This window comes from Pavona decussata, unplaced genomic scaffold, assembly GCF_977016875.1.
Source record: "Pavona decussata unplaced genomic scaffold, jaPavDecu1.1 SCAFFOLD_300, whole genome shotgun sequence".
NCBI classification, from domain to species: domain Eukaryota; kingdom Metazoa; phylum Cnidaria; class Anthozoa; order Scleractinia; family Agariciidae; genus Pavona; species Pavona decussata.
In genome coordinates this window covers 3,952,749-3,972,500 of record NW_028145697.1, presented here as the reverse complement: position 1 = coordinate 3,972,500, position 19,752 = coordinate 3,952,749, and the positions used below count along the sequence as shown (strand labels likewise).

The following is a 19,752-nucleotide window of genomic DNA, read 5'->3' as shown; positions in this document are numbered from 1 at the left end:
AAAGGCTGATGAATATTTTGGCTTTATTGCAAAAAATGTTCAAAAACTCACCAGACTTATTGTCATTTAGCAAACTAAGGAAATAATTGACCCAAAGAAGGGGATCTTCAGGCCATAATTCTACACTTTTGACAAATAAAGCATCATACATTCTTTTATTATATCTCTCAGTTAGTACATGTGGTGTGATTGGTCAATTTCGCAGGCAGTATTTCACCACACAGCCCACTAAATTTGAAAGTTGTTCCTTTCCTGTGCACCCAGTTAACCTCAGGGATACTTACTAACCTCGTTTTTTGGTCCGTACTGTAAATTACTGAACCTTGTTTTTTTGCTGTTGACTTCATGCTTGGGCCATAAATCAACAGGAAAAAGCTTGGTCCGTAACTTACATGTACAGTACAGACTGAAAGTTATTTATTATATCCCTGAGGTTAATTAGTTAGAGATATAAATATTTATATGCTGAAATCACAAGACACAAAAATATTATAAGAAATTATGGAGTAAAAGAAGTCAAAAGGGTTGGTGTCACATGTTAGTAAGGTCACTATTATCACAGCATCACGGTACAAAATCTTGCAAAGAATACCATTTGGTCATGACATGCCATATTGTTTGGTCCCTGACATGTCAGTCATTTGTATAGGGTAATAAGTATGCTCTTTCAAAAAGCGTAAAAGCTGTAGAATGCTACAAACTGTATACTAACCAGTAACACACATCAAAGCAGCATTCAACGTGTAACTGCCTCCCGTATCTGCAGAAGATACACGTCAATGACAAGGTTAGACAATATCGTATTTTCACATTTTTCACAATTCACATATCCTAGCTGCTCTTAAAATTAAACCTTTACATTTGTAATTAGTTTATTTGAAATACCTTATTATAAGAAATTAATGCAATTTTTTTTTTTGCGTTAACTTACGACGCATTAATTTTTGTTAACATTAATTTTCGCATCATTAATTAAGTACCGTGTAAATTTCCACGACCTTACTTTCCATGATCTTCGCCCCAGTAGCCCTAAATAGAGAGAACTGGCTCATTTTTAAAAATCTTAATTTTTACACTCAATTCAGCATAAAACCAAAAAAACCACCTGAAAAATTAAAAAATAAAAAAAAAATACCTAAGAGTAGTAATACTTTTTTCAAAAAATTCCAAAAAATGGACCACTTTTTCAAAAACAAGTGTCTAAAAAAGTGGAACTACTCATTCTTAAAAATTTATCCACATTTTCGAATAAAAAATCCTAAGGTTATGAAAAATTTCAAAAGACTTCAAAAAAAATTTTTTTTATAAATTATTTTTCAAAAAAAAATTTTTTTTTATAAATTATATAAAATGGACAAACTGAAAGTTCCAGAATTAAAAGCTGAAGCAAAAAGGCTTGGACTGAGAAGATTCAGTCGCTTGAGAAAAGCAGAATTAATTGATGTTATCAATCAAGGTCATGAAAGAGAACGAGAAAGATCTCGAAACCTCACACCCATTTTCGATGAACCAGTTCCAGAAATAAATTCATAAATTCTCCAACCAACAAGAGCAGTGAAAAAAAATCAAGAACAAAGTCAAAGAAGAAAAGTTGAAGAAGAAAAAAATCGCCAAGAAATCAGAGAACTCGAGGAAATGCTTGGATTGAGAAGGTCAACGAGAAGTAATCCTCCAAAAATCAAAATATCATCACCCGAAGAAATCGAGAAAGACAAAAAAATCTCAAAAATAAAAGAAATAAATAGGAAAAGAACAAGAGTCACAGAAACAGCAACCGCATTGAGTGGTTTTGCAAGGCAATTTCGAATTAAAACAGAAGGTAATTTTGACGAAAGTGAATTTTTGCAATTTGTCAAACCAGATGTTTTGCGATTGATGAGAGAAAATCGACAAACAAGGGTGAGACTCATTCTCAATTGCGAGATGACAAGAATTGATTTGACCAACGGAAATGTTTTAACTGCGTATCCATATTTTTATTCCCAAACAATTGAAAATCTTGAAGGGACGAATGAATCAGAAATCTTTGACTCCATGATTGAAACAATCGAAGAAAGATTTCAAAATTTCACTAATCAAGGCTCAAACTGGGTTCTTGAAAGAGTTATTTGACTTGACGTTCAAATTACACAATTCATTCCCCTCAGAGGAAGATCATATATCCCATTGCCAAAAGTTCTCGCAAACAAAAAAGCAATTATCAACATGAAAAATGATGATAATGAATGTTTTAAATGGTGTGTAACAAGAGCTCTTTTTCCTGTCAATAAAAATCCTGAAAGAATTGACAAAAATCTCAGAGAAAATTCAAAAAGAATCAATTGGAATGGTCTCAAATTTCCAATTGATTTGAAACAAATAGCACATTTTGAAAATTTGAACCAAAACATTTCAATAAATGTCTTTGGATTTGACGGAATTGTTTATACTCTCAGGCTTTTCAAAGGTGAAGAATACTCCCCAAGGGGGAGTCGGAGCGAAGCTCCAGAAAGGCAACACCAAATCAATCTTCTTTTGATTGCTGATGATGTAAAAAAGCATTATTGTCTTATCAAAGACATGAGCCGTCTTTTGTCAAGTCAAATCACAAAACACAATGGATCAGTTCACATTTGTTTCAGATGCTTGAACGCTTTTCAAACAAGAGAAAAACTCGAAATTCACAAAGAAATTTGCAAAAGCAATGAATACATCGAAATGCCAGAAGAGGGAACTTTTGTCGAATTCGAGAATCACATTCGCTCAAAAAAAATGCCATTTGTCATCTTCGCTGATTTTGAGTCTCTTGTTGAACCAATCAGCGGATGTCAACCAAATCCAAAAAACTGTTTCACAAACCAGTTCCAAAAACACAACCCTTGTGGGTTTTGTTATCACATCAAATGCCCTTTTGATGAAAAGCTTTCAAAAACAGTAACTTATCGAATTAAAAAAAATGAGGAAGAGGATATTTCTCAAATCTTTGTTGAAATGATTGAAGATGATATCACAAGGATTCAAAATATTCCAAAAAAGCCACTGATTATGACACAAAATGATTGGAAAGATTTCAACGAATCAACAAAATGTTGGATATGTCAAGAAGAATTTGAAAAAGACGAAAAAAAAGTCAGAGATCACTGTCACTTCACTGGAAAATTCCGAGGAGCAGCTCACAACTCATGCAATCTCAGATACAGAAAGCCATGGTTCACTCCAGTGATTTTTCACAATCTTCAAAATAATGACGCTCATCTTTTCGTCAAAAATCTTGGAAAAACTGAAGGTGACATCAGATGCATTCCAAACAATGAGGAAAAATACATTTCATTCACAAAAAAGATAGTTGTTGGTTGTTACATCGACAAAGAAGGAAAAGAACATGAAATAAAACACGACATCAGATTCGTTGACAGCTTCAAATTCATGGCATCTTCTCTTGATGCATTAGTCAAGAATCTGGAAAGAGACAAAAAGATTGAAACAAAAAAAAGTCTCCTCAAAGAAAAAATCAAGGAAAGACAAAAAACCTTGGAAAAAGAAAAACTGACTCAAGAAGAAAAAGAAGAACTTAGAGAAAAACTCAACCTTCTTTCAAAAAAGCGAGTTTATCCTTATGACTTCATGGACAACTTCAACAAATTTCAAGAAACAAATCTTCCCCCAAAAGAAAAATTTTATTCAAAACTCAACGATGAACACATCACACAACAAGACTTTGAGCATGCTCAAAAAGTTTGGAAAACTTTCAACTGCAAAAACATGGGAGATTATCACGACCTTTATCTCAAAACAGATGTTCTTCTTCTTGCTGATGTTTTCGAGGAATTCAGGAATGTTTGCCTTGAAAACTATGAACTCGATCCAGCATGGTATTTCACATCCCCTGGCCTTGCATGGGATGCATCTTTGAAGAAAACACAAGTCAAACTCGAACTTCTCACAGACATTGACATGCTTCAAATGATTGAAAAAGGCACCAGAGGCGGCGTTTCAGTGATTTCAAACAGACTTGGAAAAGCAAACAACAAATACATGGGAAATGATTTCAACCCAGAAAAACCTTCAACATTTATCCCTTATCTTGACGCAAACAACCTTTATGGCTGGGCAATGTGTGAGCCTTTGCCTGTTGGAGGATTTGAATGGGTTGATGAAAAAGAATTTGAAAATTGGCAAAATTTCCCCTGCATTCTTGAAGTTGACCTTGATTACCCAAAAGAACTTCATGACCTCCACAATGATCTTCCACTTGCTCCTGAGAGAATAATTGTTAATGGAGTTGAAAAACTAATTCCAACTCTAAACAACAAAGAAAAGTATGTGATTCATCACAGAAATCTCAAGCAATATCTCAAAATGGGACTCAAACTCAAAAAGATTCACAGAATCATCAAATTCAAAGAAGAACCTTGGTTGAAATCTTATATTGAACTCAACACAAAACTCCGGGCAAATGGAAAAAATGATTTCGAAAAAGATTTTTTCAAACTCATGAACAATTCTGTTTTTGGAAAAACCATGGAAAACATCAGGAAGAGGGTGGATATCAAATTGGTCAACAACAGAAAGTCAGCATTGCGATTTGCAGCAAAACCAAACTTTGAAAGTTGCACAATCTTTGATGAAAATCTGATTGCAATTCACATGAAAAGAGTGAAACTTCTTTTCAACAAACCAGTTTATTGTGGAATGTCGATTCTTGACGTCTCAAAAACTCTTGTTTTTGACTTTCATTATGATTACATCAAACCAAAGTTCAAAGAAAAAGCAAAACTCCTTTTCACCGACACTGATTCTCTTTGTTATGAAATTGAAACAGAGGACTTTTTCAAGGATATTTCTCAGGATGTTTTTGAAAAGTTTGACACATCAAATTTTCCAAAGATTCACCCATCAGGAATCAAAACTGGAGTCAACAAAAAAGTCATTGGAATGATGAAAGACGAAGCTGGAGGAAAAATCATTGAAGAGTTTGTTGGACTCAGAGCAAAACTTTATTCTGTGAAAATGTATGAAGGAAAGGAAGAAAAAAAGTGCAAAGGAATCAAAAAATCAGTCATCAAAAAAACAATCACTCACCAAGATTACAAAGATTGTCTCATTTCAGGAAAAAAACAAATGAGATCAATGAATATCATCAGATCACATAAACACGAAATTTTCACAGAAACAGTCAACAAGATCGCTCTTTCTGCAAATGATGACAAGAGAGTCATCAGAGAGGATGGAATTCACACGTTTGCACATGGGTATTATAAAATAACAAAATGAATCCAGAAAACATTCCATTCAATGCTTTGATTGTTGGTCCAACAAATTCAGGAAAAACAACTTTTATTGTGAATCTTCTCAAAGAAACATTCAATAAAAAATTTGATTTCATTTTCCTCCTTTGTCCAACATTCGTCAACAACAAAACCTGGGATAATTTTGCTGAGAATGACAAAGATTTTTTCATTATCATCCCAGAACACCATCAAATCAATGACTGGCTTAAAATAATCTCTTTTGCCTTTGAAGGAACAAACACATTGATCATTCTCGATGATTGCGCTTCATCAAAAGACGTGAAAAAAAGGACAAATGAACTTGTGAAACTTGCTTTTTCTGCAAGACATTCAGGAATCAGCGTTTGGGTTCTCACTCAACAAATGTCAAGCATAGCAAAACCTTTCAGAGAAAACATTGCTTCTTTGATTCTTTTTTTCACTCAATCAGCAAAAGACATGAAAACAGTCTTCGAAGAATTCGCAGGAGATTTGACAAAAGATGAAAAGGAAAAATACATGAAAGAGTTGAAAGAAGTCAAATTTTCTCATCTTGATTTTTCCCTCAGGCATCCTTTTGAAATTTCTTTGAACTGAAAAAAATTTCCACTTCATTTAAAATGGAAATCCAAGCGAACGAATCAATTAATGAAGTCATGGCGCTTCTTGAAACTGAACCCCAACCCATTGAAACAGATCACAGAGAAAATCTTGCCATTTTGGCAGCAAGTGGTCAATGCAAGGAAATGATTGGAGTTGAACTCACTCAAGATCAAATCAAAAGACTTTCAAAGAAAGATGTTGAAAAATATTTCAAAAGATACGAAGCTTCTTTGTCTTCAAAAACTTGCGGTGCAATTGTTGAAACATTTTTGCAAGCCAGTGCAAAAGCACTTTGTTTTTTCCTTCCTCTTGATGAAAAAAAGTTTTTGAATGGATTGAAAAATGATTTTATTGTGAACAGAGAACTCAATTTGATTGCTGGAAGTCTTTATTTGAAATACGGAAAATACATGGCTGCCGCGAGTGCAAGTCTTTTGGCAGCAAACAGTTTGAAACTTGAAGAAGGAGCGAAGAGAAGCGAAGAACCTGTGAAAGAACCTGTGAAAGAAATTGAAGAAGAACTTGAAAAAGAACTTGAAAAGAACCTGTGAAAGAAATTGAAGAAGAACTTGATAAGAACCTGAGAAATAACTTGAAAAAAATTCAAAAAAATCAAAAAAAATTTTTTTTTATTTTTAAATAAAATGGAAAGTCTTCAATCATTATCAGCCAGAGTTCTTGCAAAAAATGATTTCAACGAGAATTTTTTTCATAAAAAACTCATGTGTCATTGGGAAATCAGAAATGCAAAAAAACAAGAAATTTTCGATCAATTCAGTGTTTATGAAAATTTATGTCTTGAAATTGAAAAAATCCTTGATAACACTTATGAAATTTCCGTAAAATATTATAGCTTTATTATTTCAGCAACAAATGGACAATATAATGATTTGTTTGATGAAATTGAAGAAATTTTAGAACCAAATTATGAAAAAAATTATCAAGATCCTGATGAAATCAGAGAATTTTTAAATGAGTCAATTGAAATTCTTGATTGGATAAGAGAAAACGAAAAATCAATTCAAAAAAAAGTTCAAGAAAAAGAATTAAAAGAAAAAAAAATTGAAGAAAGAATTTTGAAATTTGATGAAGTTCATAATGATTATCAAGATTTGGATGAAGATGGGTATAACGAAAATATTGCAGCAAAAGAATCTATTGAAATTGAAGAAATTGAAATAATCAAAGATTCATTGGGTGATTATATTGGAAAAGATTATTTGGATGGAATTGAAATGATAAAAGAATTTTTGGAAAAAAAATTGTTTTTTATTTGATTTTTCCAAAAAAACTGATTTCATTTGGAAACCAAATGAAATTAATCTTCAAGATCAAAAAATGACTCGATCTCTTCATTCGTCAAATCATTAATCAAAAATTCATTTACTTTGACTTGCTTTGCATAAAGGTTGAGAAGCACACCGTTCTTTGAAAATGATGAAAAACACGCCAGAACACAACCACGCATCTTGATTTCTCTGTTTTCATTGAAACATTTGCTTTGATCCATTCTTTTGTTGAACTCATCAAAAAATGGAGTATTTTTGTTCATCGAAATTCCAATACCACCAAAACAAGTAACATTTTCTTTGCCAGCCAAACGATGGATCCGATCAAAAATCTCGTAATCGACAGGTTTCAGACAAAGTTGCAGCCTTTGACCATATTTTGTGATGACAAAATCACCCTTGAGTTTTTGGAGAAGATCTTTGCCATTGTATTGAATTTTTTCGAAATTGTTGCCTTTGTAACTTGATGGTATCAATTTGAATTTTTCAGGTTCAAGAGTCATATTTTAAATAAAAAAATAAAAAAAATAAAAAAATTAAAAAAAATTATTTCATTATTATTTGCATTGATTTTAACAAAAGAAAAAGGGAAACGGAATAACCAATAAACTTGTGAAAGAAAGGAGTTTTTTTCTCATTTTTAACAAGTTCTTTAACATCCTTCAAGATATCCTTTTTCAACCTCATCTCGTGTTCGAGTCTGTCATTGAAGACTTGCATGAGTCTTGTTTTTGTTTCACCCGTTTGGTTTCGAAAGAAATGAAATGTTGACTCATGATTTTCTTGAAGATCGTCTTTTTCAAGATATTGCTGATGCCTTTGTCTGTTTTCTTCTGATTCATTTTTGAAATATTCCAAAAGCACTTCAAGTTCTTCTTTGTTTAATTTTTCCATTTTAAATTAAATGACAAGAAATTGAAAAATCATTTAAAATGGAAACTCAAGAAGTTAAAGAACCTGAAAAAATTAAAGAACCTCAAACAAGTTCTGAAAAGAAAGAAGCTGATTCTGAACAAATCACAACAACAACAAAACAAACAGTTCCAAAAAATCCAGGAAGAATTGCGGCTGGAAAAAAACTTGCTGAACACAACAAAAAAGCACGTGAAGCAAAGAAAAAAGCAAAAGAAGTCACGCGAACAGACACTAAAAGAGGAGAACAAAAAGAAAACCCTCCAACTGAAAACGAAAGCAAACAAAAAAGCTCATTTTCATTGACTCAAGTGCTTTCTGTTGCCAGCATTGTTGTTTCACTTGCTGGATTGTATTACAAGAGGGAAGAATTGAAACATCTTTTCAAAAATAAAAGCAACGTGGGAAGTGAAAAAGCACAAAAACAATTGATTGATCACATGACGCCGCAGGCGTCGGTGCGAAGCACCATGGTAGAAGTTGAGAGGCAAAACGTGACTGAAGCTGCAACAAAAAAATCTCCAAAATTAAAACAAATGGATTAATTTGTTTTCTGAAATAAAATGTCAGACAATAAACTCGTGAAAACAATGACTGATGCTGCAACAATCACTGGATTGGCTGCAGGATTTGGATGGATTGCAAAGAAAGTAATCAAAGAACCCATGACTTCTGATCCTTCCTCAAATCTCATGAATTATGTGAAATTCACTGTCATCATTGCTGCCTCATTAGCAACAAAAGATTATCTTGAAAAACAAAAAATATTGCCAAGTTAAAATGGCAAGCATCGCAATCATGATTGGAGGAGCAATAATCAATGCAACCGCCTTTGTTGGTGGATCATATCTCGCAAAATTTATTTCTGGAGATTCAGAATCAGCCTCACTCGAGGAAAAAAAGAGACACAACCTGGCAGTTGAAAAATATCAAAAAGAACTCGAAAAATACGAAGAAAATCGTGCAAAATTGAATGATTGGATTCAAACAAATGACAGAATCAAAGATGAAGCAAAACAAAATTTCACAAACACTGATTATGCTTTGAAGCTTTATAACATGGTTCATCAACAAAAAATTGAGCATCTCAAGGAACCCCAATTTTCAGACTTTTACCAACCAAGCGAATCTCAAAAACAGGGAGAGTTGATCTTTGTTGGAACATCAGCTTTGGCTATTGGATTTGCAGCAAGTCATTTCCTTTAAAAATGTCAAACAAAAAATTGTCAAAAATTTATTATTCCCCAAAAGGATATTGGAAAGGCTTTCAAGCAGCGAAAAAACTTTCTCAAGAAGCCAATGTTCCAGAAGATGAAGCAAAACTTTGGTTGATGAAACAAGCAATTTGGCAAATCTATCTGCCTGTTCCAAAAAACATCCAAAGACCAACATTTGATGTTGAACTTCCCAATGCAGTTCATCAAGCTGATCTTCTCTTTCTTCCTCATGACAAACTCCCAAGAGGGAGGAAGATTTTCAAATATGCCTTGACTGTTGTTGATGTTGCAAGCAGATTCAAAGCCGCTGAACCTCTCACTTCAAAAGATTCCTCTGAAGTTTCAAAGGCTTTTCAGAAAATTTACAAAGGACCTTTGAAATGGCCAAAAATTCTTCAAGTTGATCCAGGAAGAGAATTCATGGGTGATGTCACAAAGGAAATGTCAAAACATGAAACAAGAATCAGAAGAGGAAATCCAAATGTTCACCGTGATCAAGGAATTGTTGAGAAATTCAATCGAACTTTGGGTGAAAGACTTTTCAGTTTTCAATATTCCCAAGAAATGAACTTAAAATCAGGTGAAAGACCCACGGAATGGGTGAAAAGACTTCCAGAAGTTGTGAAAGCATTGAACAATGAAACAACTCGACTTACAGGAAAGAAACCAATTGACGCAATCAAAGAAAAGGTTGTTGATTCAAAGAAACCAAATTATTCAAGACCTGTTGGAAAAAATGAAAAGAGACTCGATTCTTCAGTTAATGTGAGGTTTCTTTTTGCTCCTGGTGAACTTGAAGGAGGCCAAAGAAGAGCAACTGATCCGAATTGGTCTCTGAAAGTTTTTTCAATTGACAGAGCAATTGTGAATGAAAAAGAACCGGTTCTTTATTATTTGAAAGATGGTCCAAAAAGAGGATTCGTCAGAGAAGAGTTGATGATTGTTCCTCCTGGAACTGAATTGCCTCCGGTTTGAAAGCGAGCGGAGCGAAAAATTTCTTTTTGATTGATCAAAAAGAAATTAATATGCTACACTCTCAAGCTCTTTGTTCAAAATGCTGAATTGTGCATCAGCCAAGATGAAGATGTGGCATTTGACATTTCCTGAACCACTTGCTTTTCTTTTGATTGACAAATAAACTCCGTCTTTTGTGTTCACCAATCTCATTCCACTTCCATGAAGATCATTGTCTTTCATGCTCCTGAGATCGATGAACAATGCAAACTTGTCTCCAGCAAAGAATTCAGTTGCGTTCATTGACGAGTTTTCCTTTCCAAATCTTCTGAAAACTTCGTCAAATATGTCTCTCGTTTTCATTCCTTGACTGAAAATCTTGTTTGGAACTCCATTCACGTCAACTTTCACCTCTGTGATGTCAGGATTGAATGTTTTTTCTGAATCTCTTGCACCTGCAGTGTAAGGTTCAAAGAAAAGGAGGAGGATTCCCTTCATTGATCTTCTCGGAACATTGATTGACTCGTTGATAATTGAGTCTGTTCCCTTTGCAAATGTGATTGTTTTGTGATGAGTGACATGCTCAAACATGAAACGATCTCCGTTGAGAAGATTTGAATTGACTTCATCTGAAAGCTTTTTGCTTTGAATAACCTCATATTCAAGCTGAATGTTTGTCAATTCATATGCAAGTTTTGTTGCATCCGATCCCTTCACAACACCGCTTGCAGGAGCAAGGGTCAATTCAAAAACCAGTTCATCAGACAAGGCTCTTGGATAAAAAACTCCGTGATCTTTCAAAATTTCGTGATCGAGTCTGATTCTGTATTTGCTTTTGAAGATATCATTGAGCTTGTTTTCCTTCACGACTGAAGAAGTTGGTTTGTCTCCAGCATTGGATCTGATTTTTGAGAGAGCCTCAGATTGAATTCCCTCACTCAACATGTTTTCTCGTTCGTGTTTTGTCAAAAAAAGATCTTCCCATAGCTTGAAAAGATCCCAACCGTCTGTGTCAACGAGAATTTCTCCAGCAAACTTGATTTTCAATCTGGAAACCAACGCTCTTGAAACATTGTTCACCAGAAAATTATTTGCATGGCCACTCACATTCAAATCAAAAATCAACGCGAGTGAATCTGGAACCAAAACTGTTCCCTCATGAAGCTTTGGGACTGGAATCCTGAGTGTTTCACCTGGGGAAGCCTTGTTTGGGTTGAATGTGACTCTGTGAACAGTTCTGTCTGCCTTGAGTGCGTTTGAGGTTTTTTTCTCAAAATTTGGATTGATTTTTTCACTGACTTCCATTTTAATATATTATTTTTAAAATGGCAGAATACATTCCTTTAGATGATCTTGATCCTGATGAAGAAGATAAAAATGAAGATAAAGATGATGATGATGATGAAGATTCTGATCAAGAAATAAACAATCCCAGTGAAAGTACTCCAATGACAACAATGAACAGAGATTATGGAAAAGAAGGAGCAAGACCAAAAACTGCAGAAACATCTTTCATTGAAGGTGAAACTCAAGGTCGACAAACGTGGGGAGAAGCGCAATCCCTCACAAAAAATGCATGGGATGATCTCAGTATATTATACCCAAATGCAGAAGATGATAAACTCGAAGCTTCGTTTTTCAAAGATAAGATAGAAGTCAGGATGAAAAAAAGTGGGAAAAAATTCTACCCATTAATGACCAAAGAGCAAACAACAGGAAAAGAAAGATTAAACCCACAATTGCCAAAAGAAATATTATCTGCTTTGGGAACTGATGCTGAATCTTTGATCGCTAAAGATAATTCTGAAATAAGAGAAAACCGGCAGAGACTGAGAGAAGCAGAAAAACAATTGAAACAAACAGAAAAGAATGCTGAAGAACTCCACAAAAATGCTCAAGAAATCAGAGATTATAGAAACAAACTCGAAAAAACGCAAGCAAAAATTGATGCACTGGAAGAAGAACATGGTTCGAGTCTTGAAAATCAAACAAAATTGCAAAGACTGAAGCAAATGAAAAAGAATTTGCAAAAAGATTTTGAAAATGCAAAAAAAGAAAATTTGGATTTGCAGAAACAAGTGAAAGCGAAAGAAAAAGAACAAGCAAAGGTTGACAAACTCAAATCTGATCTTGCAAAAAAACAAAAAGAAAGAAACACTCTTGAAGAAAGGCTCAACACGACAAAAACCATTGATGAACTGAATGAAAGAGAGGCTGAACTAAAAAAACAAATTGAAAATGATAAAGTAATCCTAGAAGATGAAAACACTTCTTCCCAACTGAGAGCAGAAGTTGAGGCAAGAGTTGCAGAAAATGAAGAGGAGCTTGCCAGGCTGGGAACACAAATTGAAGAAATAGAAGGAGAAATGCCTCTTCGAGAGAAAATAAAAAACATTTTCAAGAGATATGGATTCACAGTTTTTGCTGTTTTCCTTGCTGTTGGCACAACAATCGGTGTGATTGTGAATGCGCTCTCAAAAGGACTCAAATCTGTTGCCAAAGGAGTTGGAAATGCTTTGAAAGATCTTGGAAAAAAGCTTGGTCAACTTCTTCCTGGATTGATTGGTTCAATCGTCAGTTTCATCTTCAAAACTGCAGGACAAGTTGTTGGATTCCTTGGAAAAAACGCTTGGCTGTTGATTCTTGCTGTTGCAGTTTTCATGGTTGAAAAGATTCAAAAGAAAGCGAGCGGAGCGAGCGCGCGATAGCGAGTTAAAAATTGAGTTTAATCCATTGGATTGGACTCAGCGAAAAATCTGATAAATGGCAAATGCTCCGAGTGATGCCGCAATGATGACTCCAGATTTCAAAGTTTCGTGACGCGAATCGTCGACTCCTCCGGAGTCTTGATTTGATTCTCCTTTTTCTTGGTTTTCACTTGCTTCCTGATTTTTTGTTGTATTTTTGTTTTCATTTTCTGGATTTGAAGAATGCGAAGTTGATCTGTTGTTTTTTGAAGATCCTCCATCCATATTCCTGGTTCCAACTTTTTTCAAGTCAACATTGACATCAGAGTTGACTCCGAGTTTCATGTTTCCAGTTGCTTTTTTCAGATTGTTGTTGTATTTGACTGTGCTTTGAGTGTTAAGAACAAGATTTGAAGGCATCAACCATGTTCCTGGTGATATTGCAAGATCAAGCCTGACTTTTGCCTCATCAATAGCAAGCTGAAATCTTTGGATGCTTTTTGACAAGTCAGGCTGTCTGATTGCATCTTCCATGAGGACGAGAAATTCTCTTTGAGCTTCCTTTGCACCTCCAAATTCACCAAGGATTGATGATCTGACGTTGACTTGTGCTCCAAGAATGCAATAAACGAATGCTTCAATTGATTGATTGAGTCTTGCCATTCCTGCTTGAGAAAGTCCATTGAGAGGTCCGTTTGTCATAAAAAATTCAAACTGTTTGTCAGCTCCTTGATCATTTCTGATGAAATCAATTCTGTTTCCTTTTGCGTCAGTTCCGCCTTCATCGGAGAATCTTTGACTTGATGGGTTTTGAAGGGTTGCTGGAGGATAAGTCCAATGCTTTTGTGCATAGTCTCCTTCTCCTGGATAAAATATGTTAACATATCCAAGTCCAAAATTTTGACCAAAGGTGAATCTGAAATCTGCGTTTGGCGAGATTTGAAATTCTGCACAGATTCTCTTGTATGAAGGAATGTCGAATTTGTTTTCAGTTTGACTGAATGTGGGATCACCTGGGAGAGCAGATTCACTTTGAATTCCTCCCATTTCGAAGAGAATCCTTCTTGTTGTGAAATAAATGTGGAAAAGAAGAAAGGATTTGATTTGAGGTGGGAGTGAATTGACGAGATTTCTTGAGATTCCAGAAGCTGTTGTTGCGCACCAAAAGGCAAAGTTGAGTTGTTGCGGCCAATGGTCAATGTTTGGTTGATTCAGCCATTTTCTTGATTCTTTTGCTGTTTTGTGGGTGATCTTTGTTTTCGTAAAAATTTCTTGGAATTTTGTTGTGAAGCTTTCATTTGGTTTGACAAAAATTTTGATTGGTTGGTTAAGGATTTCCCCAAAAGATTCGGGGATTTTGTCTGAAAATGGAACAGCTGGAACTGGATTTGAAGGATTTGAATTGAGAATTAGCTCGATTGGAAAGCCTCCAAATCCAAGAGCTTTCTTCATTTCAACAGACCAATCTTTGGGATCGGGTGAAACAATTTGCCAATGTTGACCGGGAACAATAACCAAATTTATTTGAGCTGTTGCGTGTGTTTTGTCGGTCATATCAACTTGTGCAACGAATTTGCTGAGGTCAGCGTTGGGAAATTTGGCTTTGAAGTTTCGCCACGCTTTTTCTTCTGCTTGTTCGGAAAGTCTTTTTGCTTCTTTTGGGTGGGAATCTATCCATTTTAACAAGTTTTCCATTTTTTATGTTTTGAAAATAAAATGGTTGTTTTGAATGTTTTGACAAATTCAAATGATCACACGGTTTACTTTGATGAACCAATTGAAAAATTTGGGTTCATCAGGTTGATCAGTTGCTCTTTTTATAATTCTTGGTTTAATTTGAAAGAAAGAGGAGAAATCAGCATATTTGATGACAAAAACGTTAGTGCTGTCAATAGAATTTATCCTGGAAATTACACTCTTTACACAATCGGTAAAGATATAAAGAAAATACTTGAAAAAGAAAACATCAAAGTAAAACTTGATGACCAAAAAGGTCCAATTGTGATTGAAAATCCTCTTGGAAGAAAAGTTATTTTTGATCGTGACCTGACTCATCTTCTTGGTCTGATTGATATCAGTCAGGACGTTTCGCCAAAAGCCCAACGACGGCACACTCTGAAAAGTGGAGATACCATCATCAATCGTTTGGCTTCATTCAACAACCTCTTCATCAACTGCGATCTCGTTGATAAAAACGAAAATTTTTTCAATGAAAAACCTTCAAATGTTTTGGCGTGTTTTGACATCAAAGGAAGTCCTTTCGAAAGAGTTGAATATTCATCAAAACATAGCCCGTTTCGGAAAATAGCAGGTGGGAAAAAAATAATCGATTCTTTGCGAATCACAGTGACGGAAGAAACTGGTGAGGTCATCGATTTTAATGGGCTTCCGTTGAGATTTGAATTTGAAATTATTTGAGATCTTTTAATAAAATATGAGTGAACAAAATATTATTCCAGGCCCCACGGAGTGGGACCGGGGCGTAGCCCCAAGTGCGCCACAACTTTATCCTTATCTCGAAGCGACGTTGCGCAATTCAGATTGAAAAAGATTTGTGATTGTCAAAAACAACTCGAAGGCGAAATTTCTCATTACAAACGAGTGAGCAAAAAATACAAGAGAGCAAAATCAATCGCTTCGAAAATAACATCAGTTTCAGTTTTTTTGACAACCGTGTTGGCATCAAGCAGTGTTGGAACTTCATTGAGTGGAATCGGGATTGCCGTCGGAGTTCCTTTGAGTTTGACTGCATTAATTACGACACTCGTTTCATCGGCTTCAATGGCCGGGAGTCAAAATTTTGAGAATAAAGTGCGAAAACATGAAAAGACTATTTCTCTCGCTGAATCGTCACATTTGTCAGTGAGTCGTTTGATTTCGAAAGCTTTGAAGGATGGATTCATTTCTGATGGCGAGTTTGACTCGATTTTGCGAGAGGTTGAAAAATATTTTTCGATGAAAGAGCGTCTTCGAAATAAACAAAGGAAGGATTCAACAGTCAAAAACGAACCGACGAAGGCAGTTGATATTGATGCCTTGAAAGAGGAGATTAAAAAAAAATATCAAAAAAAACTCGGATCCCTTCTCGACGTAGCGAGTTAAGAGTTGAATTTGAGAAGAGATCGGGTGGTTTTTCGTTGTTTATTTCAAGAGATAAAACAATTCTGTGAAATAATTTCACTTCCTCGGAAATTATTATGCAACAGAGGCTTTCCCGTTTAGAACTTCCTGTTTGTCAAAATCAAGGTGGTTGCCATGGACATTGGACTTTGGTGCTATTTTCGAAAATGACCTAACTGTCACATGACTTTTTTCAGCCAATAATAAATCATACACGTGTATGATATAAATCATACACGTGTATGATATAAATCATACACGTAAGTGATTCTTGCCAAGCTAAAAAAGTATGGACAACAGTCAGATGCTTCAAGACGTTTCAAAGCTTTATCAATCTTGGGGAGAAATATCCGAGAAATCGAATCTGTAAAAATGCAAGATCAAGCAAAATGTTATGAAGCAATCTATTCCAAAGAAAGAAGAAAGAAAAAAGAAGCTTTACCAAGTTCATGGGCATGAAACATTTGGCGATGTCTTACGAAGGATTGATTGAAGAAACGGCAAACAACGGAGAAGAACTTTTGATAAAACGACCCGAAGCGACTGAACGAACTCTTTGAGGAATATTCAAGACTTTGTTTTGCAGTTCCAATCGGTTTTATGTCAAGCATGAAGAAGATGCAACCTTTTGGGAAACGGCGTTTCCCGACATCAAACAAGCATATTAATTATGTTAGCGAAATTTGCATTTTGGGAAACGGCGTTTCCCGACAAGCATATTAATTATGTTAGCGAAATTTGCATTTTGGGAAACGGCGTTTCCCGACAAGCATATTAATTATGTTAGCGAAATTTGCATTTTGGGAAACGGCGTTTCCCGACAAGCATATTAATAAGATAAGTGAAATTTACATTTTGGGAAACGCTGTTTCCAAACACATATTTTTGTAATGACCGAGCAGCAATGACAAATAAACATCAGCCATAAATGTTGACAATAAAACATTGTACCATTTTTTATTAATAAAGTGGGAAAGTCCCTTCGTGTTCGTGTGACAAACATTGTTCCTTCATTGGTTGAAAAAACAAAGACCTGTCAAAAAAATTTAAAAAATATTTATTTAAAATGGAAAACGATTTTATTGATTTGAAACTGAAATTGAGAGGAAAAGGTCTTTTCGATTTGTTTCTCTCCAGAAAGACAAAGAATGATTTAATTGAATTAATCAAACAAAGCGATGAAATCAGTGTGCAACCTTCTCGTTCTTCACTTGCTGAAATGGCAAAAAAGAAGCAGATAAGAAACAACGTAATTTTCACGAAGAATGAGTTGGAACAAGCACTTGGTCTTTCTTCAAAAAAAGACAAAATGAAGTCCCTTCGGGACGGAGCGAAGCTCCAAAAGCCTTATGTTTTTTCAAACGCCGGAAGTCGATTTGAATTCGCCACAAGAAAGGAAGCGATGAATGGAATGAATCTTTGCGCGGTTGGAATTGCAAATGCTTGCAAAAATGGAAAAATCTTGATTGGCGACATTGAGTATGATTTCAAAAGAAAATGAATTATTTTTACAGAATTTCTGTGAAAATAATTCGGCTTGCCGAGGGAAAGTCCCTTTGATTTTTTCTCATTAACCGGCCTCCGCGTAAGCAGATTAAAAGTCCCTTTGAATTTTTTTGAAATTTTTCATAACCTTAGGATTTTTTATTCGAAAATGTGGATAAATTTTTAAGAATGAGTAGTTCCACTTTTTTAGACACTTTTTTTTGAAAAAGTGGTCCATTTTTTGGAATTTTTTGAAAAAAGTATTACTACTCTTAGGTATTTTTTTTTTATTTTTTAATTTTTCAGGTGGTTTTTTTGGTTTTATGCTGAATTGAGTGTAAAAATTAAGATTTTTAAAAATGAGCCAGTTCTCTCTATTTAGGGCTACTGCCCCAAATTCTCGATATACACCAGACGGGAAAATGCATTGTCTAATCTGGGTGGAGATCCGCCAGTATCATGGATGCTGTTAAGAACGCTCAAAGTGGCCAGATTCATTTACATAACTCCTATATTAGGAACAATTCCAGAAGCATTGTCTGCATTTTGGAATTTTACATAAAGTGTCAAATAATAAATTTGTTCCAGTTGTCAGTAAACAATTCTGTTTCTTTAATACGTAAATTGCGTTAATTTCCCTTGTTATAAAATTTTAGCACCTTATTGGCTTTAATATCCTTTACTGGGAAAATTTTTTTCCTGCAATTCATGCTAATTTCCTAAAATGAGGTAAATGTGACCAGTACAAAACACAAATTAATGAATGAAGAGAATTTTGAAGACCTGTAGTTGCTTTGAAAAGAGCTTTCCAAAATAAACTTTAAATACATTACTGAGATATGATTAAGGGATTGGAAAACGACCTGGGCCCAGTTGCTCGAAGCATGGTTAGCGCTAACCCGGGTTAGATACCATGACAACCTATAGGTTTTAATACCTCTTAACTAATGGTTAGCGCTAACCATGCTTCGAGCAACTCGGCCCTGATGATTAAATGTGACGACATTAATTACAGGTAACTTAGCCTGACAGTATGTTTTAAAGATAATAAATCTGACATTTGATGTTGTTCAGTCAATTTGAAGTTTCATGCACATGCACTTCTCTTTATTATAAGTGAGATACTCCAAAAATGTTTTAAAATCCTACATTTTATGAATCATGCTTGACAAGTTGCAGGTCTGAATTACATGAAAGAAATCATTGTTAGTATCATATATAGGGCTAATATACCCTCCAAAAGTTGCTCTGACCAGTACTTTAAAGGAAACACTGACAGTAACTGACGCAATTAAATCAGGATTACAACACTTTACTGATTTACGAATCTGCCACTTACTTCCATAAATGAAAAGCATGGGCACAGAAAACACAAGCATCACCACAACTAATGGAGTACGCTTTCCCAATAGATCCTGAGAAATATGAAATAACAATTATAAAAATATATAATAATAATATATAATAAGAACCTTCCTAGAATCCTTTGCACCTGAAAAATAATAAAGAATTATTTTTGTGTGTTTAATGACTGTGGAGGGATACCAGATCTTAGCAAGGGCTATTGAAATCCAAAAAGAAAATTGGGGAAACCGTGCATTTTTAGAGATAATTAAGCAACAGTTATTCTAAAAAACAGTAAAATACAAGGCAATGTATGGCATTTTTTTTCTAAATTGAAGCTTTATTATCTCTAAAAAAAATATGTGGTTACCCCCAATTTTCTTTTTGGGCACCAAGAGCACTTGCTAAGTTCCGCTTTCTCCGCATAGTTTTAAACTGCGCAAAAATATCCCTGTATTAGTAGGCACCACCCATAGGAAAGCCGAGTATCTCGAGATGCGCGGAACGTATGCCCAGTAAGTAAGTAATCTTTATTTAAACGGGATAAGTATTTAAGCTTTGCAGCTTGTGGTGTCGTGTGCAAATAAATAAATAAAGAATAATTAGTGCAAATTGGCTATGTAGGTATTTTGACAGCAATTGGCATTATAAGAACAAACATATAGGAAAATAGTGTGCAAAGTTGAGAGACGAGTATAACTGTGCTCACAGGGAACTTTAAAAATTATTGTGAACAAGTGTGATTTGAGTTAAAATTTCCTGATTGTTCAATTTTGATGTTCAGTTATATTAGAGATCTTTTTCCTGTTTAAGCTTGAATTTGTTATGCCTCCTTTTCACAAGTGCTTAGTTGTCTTCACTACTGTAATGGTCTTTCATGTGGTTATTCTTT

General features: G+C 34.8%; 1 protein-coding gene across 1 annotated transcript in view; it reads right to left on the bottom strand.

The window, feature by feature from the left end:
• LOC146454706 (sugar phosphate exchanger 3-like) overlaps positions 1 to 19,752 on the bottom strand; it is a 55,065-nt gene that overhangs the window by 8,799 nt on the left and 26,514 nt on the right. The window contains exons 18-19 of the mRNA XM_085095387.1: positions 18,856 to 18,931; positions 713 to 760 (exon numbers count right to left, since the gene is read on the bottom strand). Of these exons, the coding sequence (XP_084951513.1) occupies positions 713 to 760; positions 18,856 to 18,931 (124 nt within the window). The remainder of the gene's footprint in view (positions 1 to 712; positions 761 to 18,855; positions 18,932 to 19,752) is intronic.